This window comes from Mycothermus thermophilus (assembly GCF_041956435.1).
Source record: "Mycothermus thermophilus strain CBS 625.91 unplaced genomic scaffold VTJ04scaffold_7, whole genome shotgun sequence".
Taxonomy (NCBI): Eukaryota; Fungi; Ascomycota; class Sordariomycetes; order Sordariales; family Chaetomiaceae; genus Mycothermus; species Mycothermus thermophilus.
In genome coordinates, this window is record NW_027191433.1 from 1,839,431 (window position 1) to 1,856,596 (window position 17,166).

Consider the following 17,166-nt stretch of genomic DNA (forward strand, 5'->3'; position numbering starts at 1 on the left):
TCGTTGCCGCAGCACCCAGTCCACTGTCTCATCTCCAAACACTCCCCCTCCATCACTTCGTCACGTCCTCGTGACGATAACCCTCCTGGAATCATGAACTCGGCCGTCAAGCGCAAGTTCAATGCCCTCATCCAAGGCCTGGGCCAACAGCCCGCAACTGACCGCGACACCACCACGACGACCGACCACGACATCACAACTTCGACATCACCTCATCTCCGTCGCTCTCTCTCCACTTCACGATTGAGCACCATGGCCGCAGACAGCACCCTCGACATCCTCAACAAAAAACGCCGCGTCGCCGGCGCCACCACCGGCCTAACCTCCACCCCAACCAAGCCAACCACCACCGGCGGCGGCTTCCTGGCCTCCTCCCCCGCTAGCATCCGCAGCGTCCCGCCCTCCACAACCACCATCTCCAACGTCACCCTCCGCCGCTGGACCCCCGGCGCCACCACATCCTCATCATCAGCGACAACAACATCCAAACCCAACCTCGCCGATAACACCGACGGCCGGCCCCCGCCGCCCAAATACTGCCCCACCGACCGCGATCAGCTCCTGCGCCGCCTGGCGACCTTCCAAGAACTGACCGACTGGGCGCCCAAGCCCGAGCGCGTCAGCGAGATTGAGTGGGCGAAACGCGGCTGGACGTGCGTCGGCAAAGAGCGCGTGCGCTGCGCCCTGTGCGCGCGCGAGCTGGCGGTCAAGGTCAACCGCCGCGAGGAGCCCGACGGGCGGGAGGTGAGCGTGCTGATTGCGAGCGAGATCGCCGAGAGCGTGGTGGAGCGGTATCGGGAGTTGATTGTGGAGGGCCACAGCGAGGAGTGTTTGTGGAGGAGGAAGGGATGTGATGATTCCTTGTTGAGACTGCCGCTGCCGAATCCGAGGCTGGCGCTGCAGGGGTTGAGGCAGAGGTATGATGAGCTGTGTGAGAGGGCGGTGTTTTTGCCGGAAGAGGGGAGGATCAGGTTGCCTGAGGGGGTGGTGCTGGATAAGGTGATTGAGTGGTTGCCGGAGGATTTCTTTACTAACCCATCACCACTAACAACATCAACTACAACGACGACAACGTCTACCCAAACCCAACCCGACTCCTCGACTCCCATCAACCGCTCCGCCCTCGCCCTCGCCCTTCTCGGCTGGCAAGGCCTCACCCACCCGCAACTCCACACCCCCGTCCCCAACAGCGCGTCGTGCCACACCTGCCTCCGCCGCCTCGGGCTCTGGATGTTCCGCCCGCGCGACGACAGCTCCCCTTCTTCGCGCACCACCGGCGCGCCGCTGATGGACCACCTCGACCCGGTCCGCGAGCACAGGTTTTTTTGTCCTTGGAAGAACCCCGCCGCGCAGCGCAACCCGGCTGCGAGGACGGGTGGGACGGCAACAACAGCAGCAACAGGTTCTACGGGTACCACGACAACGGGAGCGGCGGACCAAAAGGATATGGCGGCCTGGGAGGTACTGGTTGCGGGATTGCGCAACGAGGCGTTTATCCGGGATAAAACCTCCGCCGCCGGCGGATCTAAGAAAAAGATGGGAAGCCTCGCGGGACATGGGAGGAGTAAATCCTCCGCGCCTGCTCCGGGGCACGAAGGCGGGGATGGAACAGCAGCGACGGCGCCGTCGACCCCGGTTAGGAGGCGGCCGACGACCGCAGGCGCCGCTGCTGGAGGTGGAGAGTTGGGGGATGGGGAGCAAGGTGCGGACGGGGAAGAGGAGGATGAGGAGACGAGGAGGAAGAAGGAGATGGATATGATGTCCCGGCTGAGGAGGGTCAAGAGCTTGTTTAATGCGAAAACGGCGGGAGGGAAGTTGAGGAAGTTGGGCAGCGTGAGTGGCAGCAGTAGGCCGGGGACGGCGCATTCGAGTGCTGCGGGAGGGGAGTGAGGAAGGGTCAGGCAGAGATGGGTTATGGGTTGGGATGTGTAGTTCGGGATGGGGATGTATGATTAGCGGGGTTGGGATTGGGGTTAGTTAATGGTGGTGTTTAATACCTCTTGTTTGAAGTGATGGTAGTTGGACGAGTGTTTCTTTCATGCCTGAGCTAGCTAGAGTAGCCGTGCCTGTTGACGGGGCATATATACCTAGGTAGCTAAGCTGAATCACCAAATGAAAACCAGGCATGTCCAAAAACAGGGTTGGTTATTTCGGGTCCTGTGGAGGCCGTCCATGTCCATGTCCAGAATGTGGCATGCATGTGTTGTTGATGTGCCACGGTCCATTCTTTTTCTTCCGCCTGCAGTTGTCAACTCGAGGTACGTTCACCATAACTAACCTCTTTAACCTCATTACCTTGCTTGAGCTCAGGTAGTATTACCACTACATCCTTACCTGTTTCGAGATATCAACAGGTCCTCCTTTCCTGTCTGAATCATGCCTAGGACTGTTCTCTCTTCTACTTTCTTCGTGAGCGCAACCATCATGAAGCGCCCACGGGCAAGATGTTGCAATGCAAAAAAAAGCTTTCGGTTTTCGTATGTATATACAATCGATACCTGGCCCGGGTATGCAAGGCATCGACCATCAAAACATTTCTGGTGAGTTGAACTGGCGGCTGGTGGTTTGACGTGCTCGAAAGTGGGCCGGACGTTGTCTGACTTCCATTAATAAACAATCCTCTGATAAGTCCACTCCGATATCGCACTTACCTGGGCTGTTGGTCTAGTGGTATGATTCTCGCTTTGGGTGCATACTTGGCGCGACCCCTCGCGCGAGCAGGGGTTGGGTTCGAGTTTAACGTCCGCATGCGAGAGGTCCCGGGTTCGATCCCCGGACAGCCCCAAATATTTTGTTTTTGAGTTTTGAATTTTTTTATTGACGAGACGGGTTGTTGTTTTGGTGTTTTTGGTGTTTTGCGCGAACAGGGAAGGTGTGGTTGCTTTGTTGGAAGTCTTGGTGGCAATGGCAGCTGCCCTGCTCCAGCAGAGGGAGGGATGAACTTGTTTGCGAGGTTACACAACACATGGCATCGTGAACGGTTGAGACTGGGCAGTCGACAACGACAAGGACCTTAAACACCTCCTGGTCTTGTTTGCCATGGAAGCTCAGCCAGTGGACATGGCTTCTGCCAACCTGTCGGTATGCCATTCCAGTGCCCGGGCTCTGGCATAGCAAGCGGAGGAGCAGAGAGGTAGACTGACTCAATATCACCAAGTCACCGTAGACACCATCACACATACAATCATAATCCATCATTACATCTCACATAAGTACATCATAGGCTATCTCATACACATCAAAAGAATCCCAACACCCCGCCTCCCCACTCGAAACTTTCAAACGCACCTCCCCACAACCACCACCTCCTGATCAACACCGCCTCCTGGTGCCTCACTCACTCAAGAGGAGGCCAACAGACCATAAAAGCGAAACACTCCCTGCAAAACCACCGCATCGGCAGAAACAACCCAACCCTCGCCACCAACCCTTCCAAAATCCCACCTTGGGCAGCAAGTCAACGCAAACCACCACCACCACAACAACAGCAGCAACCAACTCAGCGCAACCCATGCACCATCTGCAAACCAACACATCAACCACCAAGCAGTAGCAACCCAGCAAACGCTCAACACCCTAGAGCCTCACCCATCAGCGGGAGGTCCCAACCACTCCCCGACGCCCAAAACCAACTCCACCACGCCCGCCGCGCCGCGCGCAGCAACCCGCACGACGCTTTCCACCAGCAAAATGGCCACCAGCACAGCGGCGAACGCGGCCTCGCCGAAGCGGATGGTGGTGACGCCGCCCCTTATTCTTCTTCGTTCAACAACACTCCCGCTGCCCTCGCCGGTAGTATTATTGATAGAAAAAGGCGATGTCGGTGGCCCGTGGAGCATCCTTGCGAGCGCAATTGCCGTGGCTACGGCTGCGAGGGCGTCGCGGCGACGGGTGGGCGTGAGGACGTCGGTTACGTCCATCGTGGTGGTGGTCGTAGAGGTATCAGTGGTAGTGTTAGTCTCGACATGAGTAGCAGCAGCCATATTCTCCATCCTTGCTCCATCTCCCTTCCACACCCTCCTCATCCTGCCCTCCTTCACACACAACGAAGCTAGTCAATGGCTGCCGCCACCTCCGGCCGACGCAGCCACCAGCGTACCGTTAGCCGCGGCCGCAGCCGCGCCCGCCGAAAGCAGCTTCTTGTTTTTCTTCATGAGCTGGTTGAGGCTCTTCTCGAGCTTTTCCGTCTCCTTCTTCGACGCCGCGAGCGCCGCCTCAGCATCCTCGAGCGACATGAGCGGGACGTTGCCGAACGGGCCGGATGACGCAAAGTTGATTCCAGCGGCGGCGGCTGCGGAGGTCGGAGCGGACGAAGCGGTGGGCGTGGACGGGCGTTGCTGTTGTTGACCTTGCTGACCGGCCGAGCTGAACACCTCCTCCACGGCGGGCAGGTGGCCGTGGATGTCCATGTAAGGGTGGTGATGGTGCATGTCGTCCGCAAACGCGCCCACCGGGCCGGGGTAGCTAAGCTCGGGCGCGGCGGCGCTGACGTCAAGCATCTCGCCGTGAGACAGCGGAGGCAGGCGAGGAGACGACGACGATCCGGCGATCCCGCCATACAACCACGGCGCGACAGAGCTCAGGTTCGGAGCAGCTGCCGACGTCGAGGACTGACCTCCGCTGCTGCTGCTGCCACCTCCGCGGGCGTCGCCGGCCCAGTTCGACATGGCCTTGGGCAGATTCATGTCCCGGGCATTGAGATTCAGTCGCGGCAACACGTACTGGTTTATGTAGTAGATTGCCTCCTCACGCTGGATCTTGTTGATCGGATCGGACGGGTACGCGCCCGGGGCAGGAGGGAAGTAGCTCGGGGGTCCGTTCGGCACAGCACGGCCCTTAATCAGGCTGAACCCGCCCCCGGCTTCGTGGCGCGGTGCGACAAACGCGGCCGGGCTGGAGGCCGTTTCGGCCACGCGCTTCTGCAGCTCCAGGAACCGATCTTCCTCCTCCTGGGTGAGGTTGCGGATGCAATCGCCGTTGGGCGTCAGCAGGATGCGCGTGCCGTCGACAACCTTGCGAACGGGCTTGCCGGCGAGCAAGGCGGCCTGATCCTCCTCCGTGACGATGGACTTGGTAGGCATCATGTGGTTCTTGGCAGCCTGATCACGAAGCCCCTGCTGGTATGCCTCGTTGCGCGACTTGTCGATTTGCACGTTGACCGGCTTGAACAAAGGGAGGCTGTCAATGTTCTCCGAGACAAGCCCGGCCTTCTGGAGCTCGCGCAGCACCGAGCCGGGAGTCGGATAGGTCCGAGGAGTCGAGCTGTCGGCACCCGGCTTCTCGGCAGCCTTTCCCTTGGTATCATACTTGTTCTTGGGCAGCAAGTCGTCCGTCAGGGCCGTCGTTTCACCAGCCGTGGAGCGATACGTCGACGATTCGCCCTTGGTCTCCTTCTCATCCTTGGTGTCTTTCTCTTCCTTGGCTTCCTTGTCCTTGGCAGGAGCCTGCGGCGTCTCGGCGTGGCTCTCGGCCGGAGCGGCCGCCTTGCTGGGCTTCTCCTTGTCCTTCTTCTGCTTCTTCTTGCGCCCGACAATGGGGCCAATCTCGGCCGGCGGTTCCGACTTGACGGGTTGCGCAGCGATGCTCGCCGATTCCTTCTTCAGAGCCTCCTTGCGTTGCTTGCGCTGTTGGCTCTTCGTGGTCGCACGAACCGGTGCGGACCCGATTTTGGACGGGGGCGGAGAGCTGGCACGGGACGCCGAGACGGAAGCCGATATGATGGAGGCGGTGTCCGAAATCATCTCGCTGGCCGGAGTCTCGGGACGAATCGTGGCGGCGGCGACGGATCGCACGGCCGGGCCGGGAAGGACTGGAGTAGGCGGCATCTCGGTCTTCGGGGTCGATACGACGCGGAGGGTCTTGGGAGCCGGGCGAGTAATTGGAGTCGACGAAGCCGTAGATGGGGTCGGAGCGGGGAGAGGAGGGAAGGCAGACTTGTCGTCTTTGGATTGAGCGCTGGTCGAAGCTGCGTCGGCGGTTTTGGTCGAAGCGGTTTTGGCTGCCATCGCGGCAGCGATGTTCAGGACCGGGGCAGGGCGCTGAGGTAACTTCTTGTCACCAGCTTTCTCAGGCGCCGTCTCGGGAGCCTTCTCCGCTGCCTTGGTTTCCGTCTTGGAAGGTTCGAGTTTCACAGGAGCCGGGGTGGAAGCGGGAGTTGGGACGGGCTTCTTGTCTTTCGCCTTGTCATCCTTGACGGTAGCCTTCTCGTCCTTGAGGGCGGGCTTCTCCTCCTTCTCCTTTCCCTTGGCCTTGGCCTTATCCGCCGCTTTCTCGGCCACCTTCTTCACAGCCGGTGTGACAGGCTTGATTACCGCCTTGGGCGGCACCGGGGTGGGAGGATTGCTGGCGTTGAGAGCCGGGAAGTCTTCATCATGCAGTACCTTGGTCTTGACCTTGGAAGCGTCCTTGGACACGCTGGCCTCTACCGCAGGCACCTTGGCCGCCACCTTCTTCAGATCGGGCGTGCCGGTCACGGCCTTCTTGACGAGGGGACTAGCCACGGCGGCCGGAGGCTTGACGGGCGTCTTGGGAAGAGCGGTAGCTGGAGGGGTCTGGCGGCCCAAGCTGGTACCCGGCAGCGAAGAGTGAGAGATGGCCGGGGATGCATAGCCGACAGGGTGGGAGAATCCAGGCGGGACTGAAGGGGTGCCGGTGCGACCGAGAGGAGTGCCGACGCGACCGAAGGGATCAAAGGCGCTAGGAGGCAGCCGGACAGCTGTATCGATCAGCTCATCGGAAACCAACGCATCGATGCTCGTGGCTACCTCCTCCAGCGAGGGCAGTCCATCATCTGCTGAGTGCCAAGGTTAGTCCGGTTCTCCAACCAACAGCGACAAACCAAAAATCGTCCAAAGCAGCGTCATCACCTCAGGGACAGGAGGGCAACAACACACGCGCGCCACCACCACTATGTACAGGAGCAGGGCTTGAGTTACGTCAAAACAAGATCATCGTCTTCCAGAAGAATGAAGGTGAATGAAGGGCTAGACGACTCCAAAAAGCAAGGCGTGGTGTAATGATGCTTTATTTCAACCGCCAATGTGACAACCTCAAACCCCGAGGGTGGATGACCTGGGGCTCAAGTTAACGTACATGGGAAAAACAAATCTTGAGGAAGACGATGAGAGCTTGCCTGACGTAACCCAATAACCCCGAATGATGCAGAGTTCCCACCCCCGATGGCCTTGGCCGCCAATGGCACAAAATTAAAAAACGAGCCCATGACCCAACCCCAAATTTCGCGACCGAAAACCAATGCCATAGACGCCAGTGCAAAGGCCGCTCCCCCGTCGGAATCGGCTCGTTGCGATGCTCTTGTATCCCGCGGAATGGAGGAGGCCCTTGTGCGTAACTCCGTGATGCGTGCCCTCGTGATTCTCATATCCCCGCCCAATGCCCCTTGACGCTGTCGTGATATAATATAGTCGCAGCAAATATGTGCCGATGAAGAAAATTGCCGAACAAAAACCAAACCCACACAAAAACACGCGGTGTTGCCCCTCCTCTCCCAGAGTGATGACGCAGAAAACAACGAAAGACGCTAAGGAAAAAAAAAAATCATGACAATGGTGCAGTCGCCCCGAGGGCCTGGTTTTCGGGTGCGCAGAGACAAATCACCAGGCCCTGTAGCCCGGGTTGTACATGAGGCCGGAGTTGGTGTACCCACCTTGCGACTGACCAGCAAAGAGTCCTTGGCCGAGGCCGGCACTGCCCTGCTGCTGCAGATGCTGCTGAGACTGCATTCGCGCCTGGAGGATGCTCGGGTCCGCAAGATCTACTAAGCCACTCCCCCCAGAGGAGGAAGTGTTAGCGTGTCTGTGCTTCTTCCCCTTCTTCTTCTGCTTCGAAGCCGAGTCTTGGAAGGCCCCAGGCTGGGAAGCGTAGGGCAATGCCAGTGGGTTCGAGGCAGGAGCTGGGGTCGACGAGGTGGACAGTGGGTACGGAGGGACAGAGGAAAATGATAACTCACGCTTTGCGGCATCGTGCGCCTGGGTCGCAGCCCCGCGACCGCGGAACAGCTGCAGCATCTCGTTGGCATCCTTGGAAGCCCCGCCGAACGCGGCAGACCCAAATCCGTGCTGACCAAACACGCCCGGAGGCGTGCCCGTCGACTTCAAACCCGGCGGCGGGCCGGGCATCGAGTTGGCGTAGTACTGGCCTGGCTGGTTGTGGAACGTCGTAGGCATCATGGACGACTGCTGGGCCATGATGCGGGGGTTCGCCGCCAACTTGACGGCCGTGGCCGATGCGGCGTCGCGGCCATCGGTGGCGAAGTTAAACCGCGAGCCCTGGCGGCTGTGGCCTTGGCCCTGGAACAGGTTCGCCTGAGCCGACAGGTGGTCGACAAAGTTGGTCGGCTGGCGCATGAAGGCAGGCTGTTGCGGCGTCACGGTGCGACTGCCACCAATGGCACCCAGGTTCGCGGCTGGGTTGATGAAGCCGGAGCCCACGGGCTGGCCAAACAGGCCGTCCTGGCTTCCGCGCTGAATAGGAGCTGGGGCAACGCGGCGCGGATCGAAGGCGGAGCCCTCACGGGCAGGATCACGGTCCTCAGGTTCGCCTCCCAGAGCATGACTTCCGCTGCTCTCGGGCTCGCCTTCCGATGGCTCCCGCACGCTGCGGGATTGCTGATCCGCGACGCTGCTGCTCTCCTCAGCTTGACGTTGAGCACGACGCCGCATGCCGCCGCGCGGGTCAAACATGGGAGGATAGAGCTTGTCCAGCTCCTCCACCGGCAGATCACGTCCGAGCTTGGGCCATGCCAAGGAGCAGCCCTCCAACGACTTGAGCAACGCCTTGAGGGAATCCTCAGGAATCGCCTTGGCCGCCTTTGCAAGCTTCGAGGAGACGGTGTCCTTGGATGTAGACGCAGACGTCGACGCAGACGTAGATGCGGAGGCAGCCGCAGAAGCAGCCTTGGCAGCCGCGGCAGCTTGAGCCGGGGTGGGGTCTGAATCCGCAATGGCAGACTCGGCCGTGGCAGGGAGAGAGTGAGAAACGGCAGGGCTCGGTGCCGCAGCGCTGGTGGCATGGCTTCCGCGACGGCTCCGAACTTGCGGGTTGCGGGCCCAGTTCGCGGACGGCGGAAGGGCGGGAGCGTCGCCATCGTTAGACCCATCCTTGCTGGAGGCGCGGGCCATGGGCTGCGCATTTGCGGGGGATGGCGAAGGGTGAGCCTGCTGTCGGGATGCGGAACGCGAGGTGCCGGCATTCTGGATCGGGCGCTGCGAGTTGATGCTGTTCATCGACGACAAGTCCTGGCGGCTGTAGCTATCCTCCTCGTCGCCGAGTTCATGCAAGAACATGCAGTTTCGATTCGTGCACGTCTCGTGGCGCAGCCAGGCGGAACAGTATTTGGTTGTGCCGAGTTGGGCTCGGAGGATCCTGTCGCCGTTCTGGGAACCATTAACTGCCTGGATGCAACGAGCAGCATCCTCCTTCTTCTCGAAGGTCACATAGACGCCAAGCGACTGGTTTTGACCGTCGGTGCCTTTGCGACTGCTGATGGAGATTTTGAGGATGTTGCCGTACTGGCCGAAGAACTCGGGCTTGCGGAGGGTCTTGAGGAGCTCGTCTTCGCGGACTGTCGGGGTCAAGCCGGTCACGTAAACCAGGTTCTTCTGGACAACCCGAACGCCGACGAGATTCTTGCGGCTCTCCTTCTCGGCCTCGCGTTTCTGGGCTTCTTTCTGGCGTTGCTCTTGGGCACGTTTCTTCTGGTTCTTTTGGATGTTTGCGCGGAACTCGGCGATCCTGGTCGGTGGTCAGCGGGGGATGTTGAAAGTAAAGGATGCGGGGAATGCTTACTCCTCCTGCGTGACAACCTTCCACTGAATTGTCTTGTCATCGTAGGGACGGCGGCACGCAGGACACAAGCCGTTCATGTTGTTTCGGATGTTGTTAAAGCAGAACTGGCAGATCTGCAGGACAAGGTTGTTAGCGACCAGCACATAGACACGAGACACATGTGAGAGATCGTGTTGGACATACCTGATACCCGCAAGGACATGGGCGGAAGTTGCGATCGGAGAGATCGAACTCTTCGATGCAAAGAGGGCTGGGACGCGGGGTTAGTATATGGCGTGAATGACTTGCGGCAGAAGCGAACAGGAAGTTGGATCATGAGGGCGCCAGAGGTGGCACATACCAGCAGTCCTCCTCATCGTCGATGTAGGTATCTTGGGGCGCCATGGTTGCTGCGATGTGGGATGTGGGATGTGGGTTGTGAGTGCGATTAAGGTCGGTGGTCGGTCGACCCTTGGTTGAAGAGGGACGAAAGAGTCGATGAGAAAAGGGAAAGATTTGGTGTCGAGAGAAGTGGCGTAATTCGTGAGAGGGAAAAAGACCGAGAGGCGAGTCGGTATGTGAACAGAAAGGGAAGAAAGGGAATTAGGTTGTACAAGGGAAATCAGGAAAAGGTGGTGTTGTTAGCGAGAAAGGGTGTCGTTTGGAATTGACGAGGGGAACAAGATCGTGGAGTGGCAGAAAGGAGGAAATGGCGGCAACACAGAAACGACAGAGCCTGCGAAGAGATGGCTATTCCGTTTGGGGACTAGCGCGCAACCGCACGTGTCGACCAGCTTCTGGTTGGACGTGGTCCAGTCACGTGACCGTTCACCTGAGGCCAAGCCAGCCCTCCGCGGCTCTGCCTCTGCGGTGCCACTTCCAGCCAATCCACCAATCAATCCACTTTCGTTGGATCCGAACCCACATCGTCACCTAACAGCCCGCATCAACTCAACCACTCCAAGCAAGCTCCAGCTCTTGTTGATGGTCCAGCCATCCGCCCTCTTTTGATCGAGGCCACCGGCTGACTCTCGATCAATTGGCTCCCCGCAGCCTCCCGACGCAGCCATGGCCAGCAAGCTGTGCAAGAACCGGGCCCTTGCCGCTGCCCTGCGGCCTGCAAAGCCCATCTCATCCTCCTCGTCGTCGGTGGCCCTCCGCAGCAACGATGCTCTCCTCCAGCACCGTGCCTTCACCACCACCGCCCGTCTCGGTGTTGTCCACGTCCCCAAGGACGCCCCGAACCCCCGTGCCATTCCCCGCGGCCAGATCGGTCCTCTGAAGGCGCCCCCGGTCAACCCCGCCGACAAGTACCAGGCCAAGGCCGACGACCTGCACAAGTATGGCGCATGGCTCATGAGCTGTCTGCCCAAGTACATCCAGCAGTTCTCGGTCTGGAAGGACGAGTTGACCATTTATATCTCGCCATCGGGCGTCATTCCCGTCTTTTCTTTCCTCAAGTGTAAGCGGAGCTCTGCGCCGTCTTGAAGGCGCGCGATTTGAGTGTGCTCAATTATGGGGTGGACAGCATGGCTGATATGGGACTCCTCCAGATAACACCAACGCCGAGTTCACCCAAATCAGCGACATCACCGCTGCCGACTACCCCACGCGCGACCAGCGGTTCGAGGTGGTCTACAACCTCCTCAGCGTGCGGCACAATGCTCGCATCCGCGTCAAGACGTATGCCGACGAGGTGACCCCCGTGCCGAGCGTGACCCCTCTGTACATGGGCGCCAACTGGTTTGAGCGGGAGGTCTATGATTTGTTTGGCGTCTTTTTCTCGGGCCATCCGGATCTGCGCCGCATCATGACCGACTACGGCTTCGAGGGCCACCCGCTGCGCAAGGATTTCCCCATGACGGGCTACACCGAGATTCGCTACGACGAGGAGAAGAAGCGCATCGTGACCGAGCCGCTCGAGTTGACCCAGGCCTTCCGCAACTTTGAGGGCGGTTCGAGCGCCTGGGAGCAGGTTGGTCCTGGTGTGGACCGGACTCCGGACACCTTCAAGCTGCCTACGCCCAAGCCGGAGGAGAAGCCCGAGGAGAAGAAGTAGATGGACGGGGAGTTGTATATACTATTTGCAAAAAGACGTTAAATCACATCGATGCGGGGTTGGTGTGTTACGCGTGTGTCCTCAGTGTGGCCGATTGGTGCTCTTTGATGTTTCTCTGCGGCCCTTGTGTCCAAGAACTCTACAACGATGAAACGCTCATACCACCAACAAGCTCAATGAGCCCCAACATCAACATTTAGCCGCTGAGATCCCTGCCGTGATAACAAGCCTTGGGGTTTGATTCCTCTGAGTCTGCCGACATCCACGTCGCTATACCAATTCTTCCATATGACCTGCTCAAAGATCGAGGAACCCCGTTGTCTACAATTTAACAGACTGCAAGATGAGCAATGGAGGAGTTCCGGAATCTCGACTATCCTCTCTACCCAATCGAGGCTGGAGAGAAGAACAAGGCAGGGCGCATCTGTCCCCATCTCATTGCTGCTGCTGGAGCTGCTATTGTTCCGCAGTATATAGACTTGCGCTTCGCGGCTCGAGGTCGATCGCCTCCCCGAAACAAAATGTCCTTACTTGGAGTCAAGAGGCGGGGAAAGGGCGTGCCGGTAACCCAGTATCTTGTTTTCTCTGTTTCCGTATATCGCGAAACGACCCTAGGTTCGATCCACGGACATGTTGATGCCAAACTGTCACTGCCTTTTCTGCAGAGTCCAAGAAGCTTCAGGCATGATAAACAATCAAAGTAAACGGAAAAAGGGTCAGGACAATATCAATTGTGAGAGTGTGAGGCCTGGATGCCTTGTTCCGGTGATTCTACTTCTCGTTCATTTATGCCTCACCAACTCGAGTTTGACTTAATCGTTTCTCGGTTTCCAGAGACTGGACATGATAGGGCATGGTGTGTAGCAGTTGATCTTAGTCCATTGATGCCACAGCATTCCTCGGAATTGAGAGGCTTTTACGCAAAGGCGAGTTACTTCCATATGCCTGTGTTATCGCAAAAGGGAGTTTACTGGGCAAGTTAGCCTGGAAGTAAATTGCACGTGGCTTCATCCTGAGACCGAGAAACCCTGGACTATGTTTGTTTCTCAACTTCCCTACAGCTCATTTTCTCTCGCTGTCTCATCAGATCAACAAATGCTCAGAGAATCTCTGAAATTTCCTAACTACTTTGAACATGCTCGACGCAAAGAACCAGCCATCCGCACCCCCGCGGTTTAGCTGCCGGGTATATACAACGAAAATAGGCTATGTACAACACCTTTTTACAATATCCATCCCCTTCCCTTTTCTTCCCCCATCAAACAATCACCCTTCCTTCAAAGCTTGCCCTTGTAGTTCTTGGGAGCAAGGTTGACGTTATACTCCAGCTCGAGCACCGCCTTGGGATCGCCCTCGATCGGCTTGAACTCCACAACCAAGTCATCCTTGACCGCAAACACCGTGTCGCTCTTAACCCACGGATCATCCTTGGGATACAGCTGGGTGGTGCACCCCTGATACTCCGGGTGCGTCACCATGATGTGAATATGCGCAGGACGCATGGGGTGGCGGTCCATCAGAGTCAAAAGCTGCCAGCTGGGGCCGTCACGCGGCAGCGAGTAGGCGGTTGGGTGCAGGCAGTAGAACCAGTAGCGGCCGTTCTCGTCGGCGCGGAACTTGCCGCGCAGGTTGTTGGGGGTCTGGTTCTCCGGGTCCTGGAAGTCGTATTTGCCGTTGGCCGAGGCCTGCCAGATGTCGAACACGGCGCCGGGGATGGGCTTGCCCGTGACGATGTCCCGGATCACGCCGTGCATCTTGACCACGCGCCCGTTGGGCGGCACGCCGTCTTGGAAGATCTCACCGCCAAGAGGACGGAAGGGGGCGTTGGGGGACCAGAAGGGACCCAGGATGGACGAGGAGGTGGGGTCGAGACCCGTCTCGGAGATGACCTTGTGCGCGATCTCATCGACGAGGCTGGGAGGTGTTAGTTAGTTTGGGGTTGTTCTGGGAGATGAAGCAACTGGTTGGGGGTTACGTACGACTCGAAGCCGAGAATGTCGCAGATGCGGTGCGTCTCGTTGCGGGTCTTGTTGCTCTGGACGTAGATCTCGCCGAGCGAGTTGATGAACTTGACGCCGGCCTGCCACTCATCGATGGTGAGCTCGACCTCGCGGGCGAAGTCGTGGAGGTGGCGGATCAGAGCGCTGAAGACCTGGCGATGACGAGGGCTGGTCTTGGGGCCCATGCCGTTGATCACCTGGTCGGTGAAGTTGGGGTCGAAGCGGTGCGCCGGCTTGTCAGAGGCCATTGTGACGGTTGTGTGTGGTGTAAGTGGTAGTGGTGAGGAGTAGATGGAGGGATGGATATCAAGTCAAGCAATGCCTAAGGGCCAAGGTCAAGGAGGAGGAAGAAAGGGGAGAGGAAGATGTATTTGATGGATATCTAGAAAGCAAACAGAACTCCCAGGAGGAGGAGTCATCCAAACCTTATATACAGGAGACCTCAACATGCCGTGCGATACCCGGCCCCTCGTTTTTGGTTTCTCCCCGACAAAGTCTCGCGGTCCGAACTCCTTTGTCGTCACTTGGACCAACCCTGATAGGACGGCGAAACGCGCACACCCCATGCGGCCATGTGGGATATTTCCCCCGCCGCCATTCGGGGCGTTGTCGCGGCAGCTTTGGTTTCCCCAGAGTCGTCACCACGGGAGTGGGGTCGGAGGAGGAGGCGAGTCGGGAGAAATTTAGCCCTGCGATCGGCATGGAGAGCCGGGGTTCTGGGATGTCCGGGCTTGGCTTGTCAGGGTCCCCAGGGAACCCCCAGAGCGCCGAACCGTCCTCCGGCCGGGAACCAGCGCGGGCGTTGGAGACCTGCGTTGCTCTTGCGCCAGGTACCGTTCGGTTGTCTTTGATGAGCCGATTTGTGTCACCGTGGTCAATTGGCACCATTCCTATCCTCCCACTCGGGAGTCCGCCAAGTGTCCAACGTCAACCAGCTTTGTCATTTGTTTTGCCAGCGTTTGGGTCAGTGCCTGTTGTTCCGGGAAACTGAAACTGGAGCTCGGCCTCGCGGATGTTGGCGTGGGACCGTCTGTGAAGTCAACGAAGGCAAGGTGCGGCAGGCTAGCCTCGCCAGGATGAACCTATTCCTCCGGAGGTGGTTGGCGGGTTTGGCGGAGGGCTGCGGGAGGATGGTTCGGCTGGCGATTCTGGGGAAAAAGGAGCCAAACAGGACCCATTCCAGGGCCATCCAACTACCGCTGCTGCTACCGACCCCACCATGCATGGGCAATTTCGAAGCGTGTTGGCGACCGAGGGGTAAATGTTGATGCCACTGCGGCGCCATGGTCCTGGTCATGGCGCAAAACACCCGGGGAATATCTCTCGGTTCAGGGCCGTCTTTCACTCTGTGAAATCGTATGATCTTACGGTTGTCTTTGCCCAGGCATTGAGTGCGAGACTGCCGTAGTTTGTTGCTGTTTGTCTGAGGAAGAATTAGTCTGCAATTCTTCCGGGAGCCTAGCTCAACCAGCCGACGTCATCGCCGACTTCAACACCATCATGCCCCTCCACCACTTGATGTGTGGCACCTGGACTCCTCCAGGCGCCATCTTCACCATCCAATTCGACGATGAGAACCTCACCTTGAAGCTGATCAAGAGGACGGAAATTCCTCACGATGAGCCCATCTCATGGATGACCTTCGATGTAAGTAAACAGCACTCTTGCTTGGCTTGCATGATACCCCCTAAACCCGGCCTCCAGCTCACACACTACACAGCATGCCCGCAAAAACCTCTACGGCGCTGCCATGAAAAAATGGTCCAGCTTCGCTGTCCGCAGCCCGACTGAAATCGTCCACGAGGCGTCCCATCCCATGGGTGGTGACCGTAAGCTTCCCCCCTCAACCCCGGCCCTCCCTGATGAATGACACGGCATAGCATGACTTACACACTCCCACCGTCAGCCCGCGCCAACGACGCCGACACCAACACGCGCGCCATCTTCCTTCTCGCGGCTAAGAAACCTCCCTATGCCGTCTACTGCAACCCCTTCTACAACCACGCTGGCTTCGGCAACGTCTTCTCCGTCTCTCAGACCGGCAAGCTCGAACGCAACATCCAAAATTACCCCTACCAGCCCAACACGGGCATCCACGGCATGGTCTTCGACCCAACCGAGACGTACCTCTACTCGGCCGACTTGACCGCCAACAAGCTTTGGACGCACCGCAAGCTGCCCTCCGGCGAGGTGGAGCTGGTGGGCAGCATCGACGCGCCCGACCCGGGCGACCACCCTCGCTGGGTCGCCATGCATCCGACCGGCAACTACCTGTACGCGCTGATGGAGGCGGGCAACCGCATCTGCGAGTACGTCATCGATCCCGTCACGCACATGCCCGTGTACACGCACCACAGCTTCCCGCTGATCCCGCCGGGCATCCCGGACCGCGACAAGGAGACGGGCAAAGGGTTGTACCGCGCCGACGTGGTCGCGCTCACCAGCAGCGGGAAGTACATGTTTGCGTCGTCGCGCGCAAACAAGTTCGAGCTGCAGGGCTACGTGGCGGCGTTCAAGCTACGGGATTGCGGGAGCATCGAGAGGCAGATATGTCTGAACCCGACGCCGACCAGCGGTGGACATAGCAACGCCGTGTCGCCGTGTCCGTGGTCGGATGAGTGGATGGCGATTACGGATGACCAGGAGGGGTGGTTGGAGATGTACAGGTGGAAGGATGAGTTTTTGCATCGCGTTGCGAGAGTGAGGATTCCGGAGCCTGGGTTTGGCATGAATGCCATTTGGTATGATTAGGGGGCATTTATGGGAATGTAGGTAGTTGAAATCATGGGTTGAGTCTGTTTCTTGTGGTTCAATGGCACATATGGAGTAGAGCTAGGGATTGCATGCCATCTGTGCGGGTGAAGCTGGGAGAGAAGGTAGACAAAACTATCATTTCACTGGAAGCTTGAGGTGGATGGGTGAACGGACTCCGACCTGCCGTTGTACATAGCATAGAACGACCTGACATGCGAGAAGGACAACCATCAATCAATATGTTGACGGAGACTTCAGTCAGAGTGGACCTTGTTCAAACAAACTTCATATTGACCGTTCCCGAGGCAAACGACGCCGACGCAACCGTGATGGTGTTTGTGCCTCCTCCCATATATACACCCTCACGGGGCCAAGCTTCAGCCCATCGCCAAATCGAAACATCTTTTCCAAAGTTCCGTCAAACAGCAACCATACCCACACATACCGCTCGAGAGCAGTCTAGGGGTTCCAATTTTACCAACAAGTCCATCGAAATGACCTTACTAGATCCATTGAGATATTCAGAAGCCGAAAATCCGCAGCGTTGGGTCCTCTCCGGCGCTGGAT

At 58.4% G+C, this 17,166-nt stretch overlaps 7 protein-coding genes and 1 non-coding gene across 8 annotated transcripts; 5 read left to right on the forward strand and 3 right to left on the reverse strand.

Moving 5' to 3' along the window:
* Positions 1 to 93: 93 nt before the first annotated feature.
* Positions 94 to 1,890, forward strand: VTJ04DRAFT_10224 (uncharacterized protein; the record flags this gene model as incomplete). The annotated part of the gene is made up of 1 exon (XM_069357940.1): positions 94 to 1,890. The coding sequence occupies one exon, from the start codon at positions 94 to 96 to the stop codon at positions 1,888 to 1,890; it is 1,797 nt and encodes a 598-aa protein (XP_069214958.1).
* Positions 1,891 to 2,653: 763 nt separating this feature from the next.
* VTJ04DRAFT_t137 lies at positions 2,654 to 2,784 on the forward strand. The gene has a single exon. It is a non-coding gene; the product is annotated as a tRNA-Pro (tRNA).
* A 255-nt stretch (positions 2,785 to 3,039) lies between these two features.
* VTJ04DRAFT_10225 (uncharacterized protein) lies at positions 3,040 to 3,553 on the forward strand (the record flags this gene model as incomplete). The annotated part of the gene is made up of 2 exons (XM_069357941.1): positions 3,040 to 3,081; positions 3,224 to 3,553. The coding sequence occupies 2 exons, from the start codon at positions 3,040 to 3,042 to the stop codon at positions 3,551 to 3,553; spliced, it is 372 nt and encodes a 123-aa protein (XP_069214959.1).
* A 31-nt stretch (positions 3,554 to 3,584) lies between these two features.
* On the reverse strand, positions 3,585 to 7,381 carry VTJ04DRAFT_10226 (uncharacterized protein; the record flags this gene model as incomplete). Its single annotated transcript, XM_069357942.1, has 3 exons — positions 3,585 to 4,051; positions 4,100 to 6,793; positions 7,093 to 7,381. The coding sequence occupies 3 exons, from the start codon at positions 7,379 to 7,381 to the stop codon at positions 3,585 to 3,587; spliced, it is 3,450 nt and encodes a 1,149-aa protein (XP_069214960.1).
* Positions 7,382 to 7,613: 232 nt separating this feature from the next.
* Positions 7,614 to 10,191, reverse strand: VTJ04DRAFT_10227 (uncharacterized protein; the record flags this gene model as incomplete). The annotated part of the gene is made up of 4 exons (XM_069357943.1): positions 7,614 to 9,753; positions 9,808 to 9,920; positions 9,991 to 10,057; positions 10,148 to 10,191. 4 exons carry the CDS (start codon positions 10,189 to 10,191, stop codon positions 7,614 to 7,616), a joined length of 2,364 nt encoding a protein of 787 aa, XP_069214961.1.
* A 663-nt stretch (positions 10,192 to 10,854) lies between these two features.
* On the forward strand, positions 10,855 to 11,845 carry VTJ04DRAFT_10228 (uncharacterized protein; the record flags this gene model as incomplete). The annotated part of the gene is made up of 2 exons (XM_069357944.1): positions 10,855 to 11,248; positions 11,340 to 11,845. 2 exons carry the CDS (start codon positions 10,855 to 10,857, stop codon positions 11,843 to 11,845), a joined length of 900 nt encoding a protein of 299 aa, XP_069214962.1.
* A 1,277-nt stretch (positions 11,846 to 13,122) lies between these two features.
* VTJ04DRAFT_10229 (uncharacterized protein) lies at positions 13,123 to 14,093 on the reverse strand (the record flags this gene model as incomplete). Its single annotated transcript, XM_069357945.1, has 2 exons — positions 13,123 to 13,759; positions 13,825 to 14,093. 2 exons carry the CDS (start codon positions 14,091 to 14,093, stop codon positions 13,123 to 13,125), a joined length of 906 nt encoding a protein of 301 aa, XP_069214963.1.
* Positions 14,094 to 15,345: 1,252 nt separating this feature from the next.
* On the forward strand, positions 15,346 to 16,596 carry VTJ04DRAFT_10230 (uncharacterized protein; the record flags this gene model as incomplete). Its single annotated transcript, XM_069357947.1, has 3 exons — positions 15,346 to 15,492; positions 15,566 to 15,674; positions 15,752 to 16,596. The coding sequence occupies 3 exons, from the start codon at positions 15,346 to 15,348 to the stop codon at positions 16,594 to 16,596; spliced, it is 1,101 nt and encodes a 366-aa protein (XP_069214964.1).
* Positions 16,597 to 17,166: the final 570 nt, after the last annotated feature.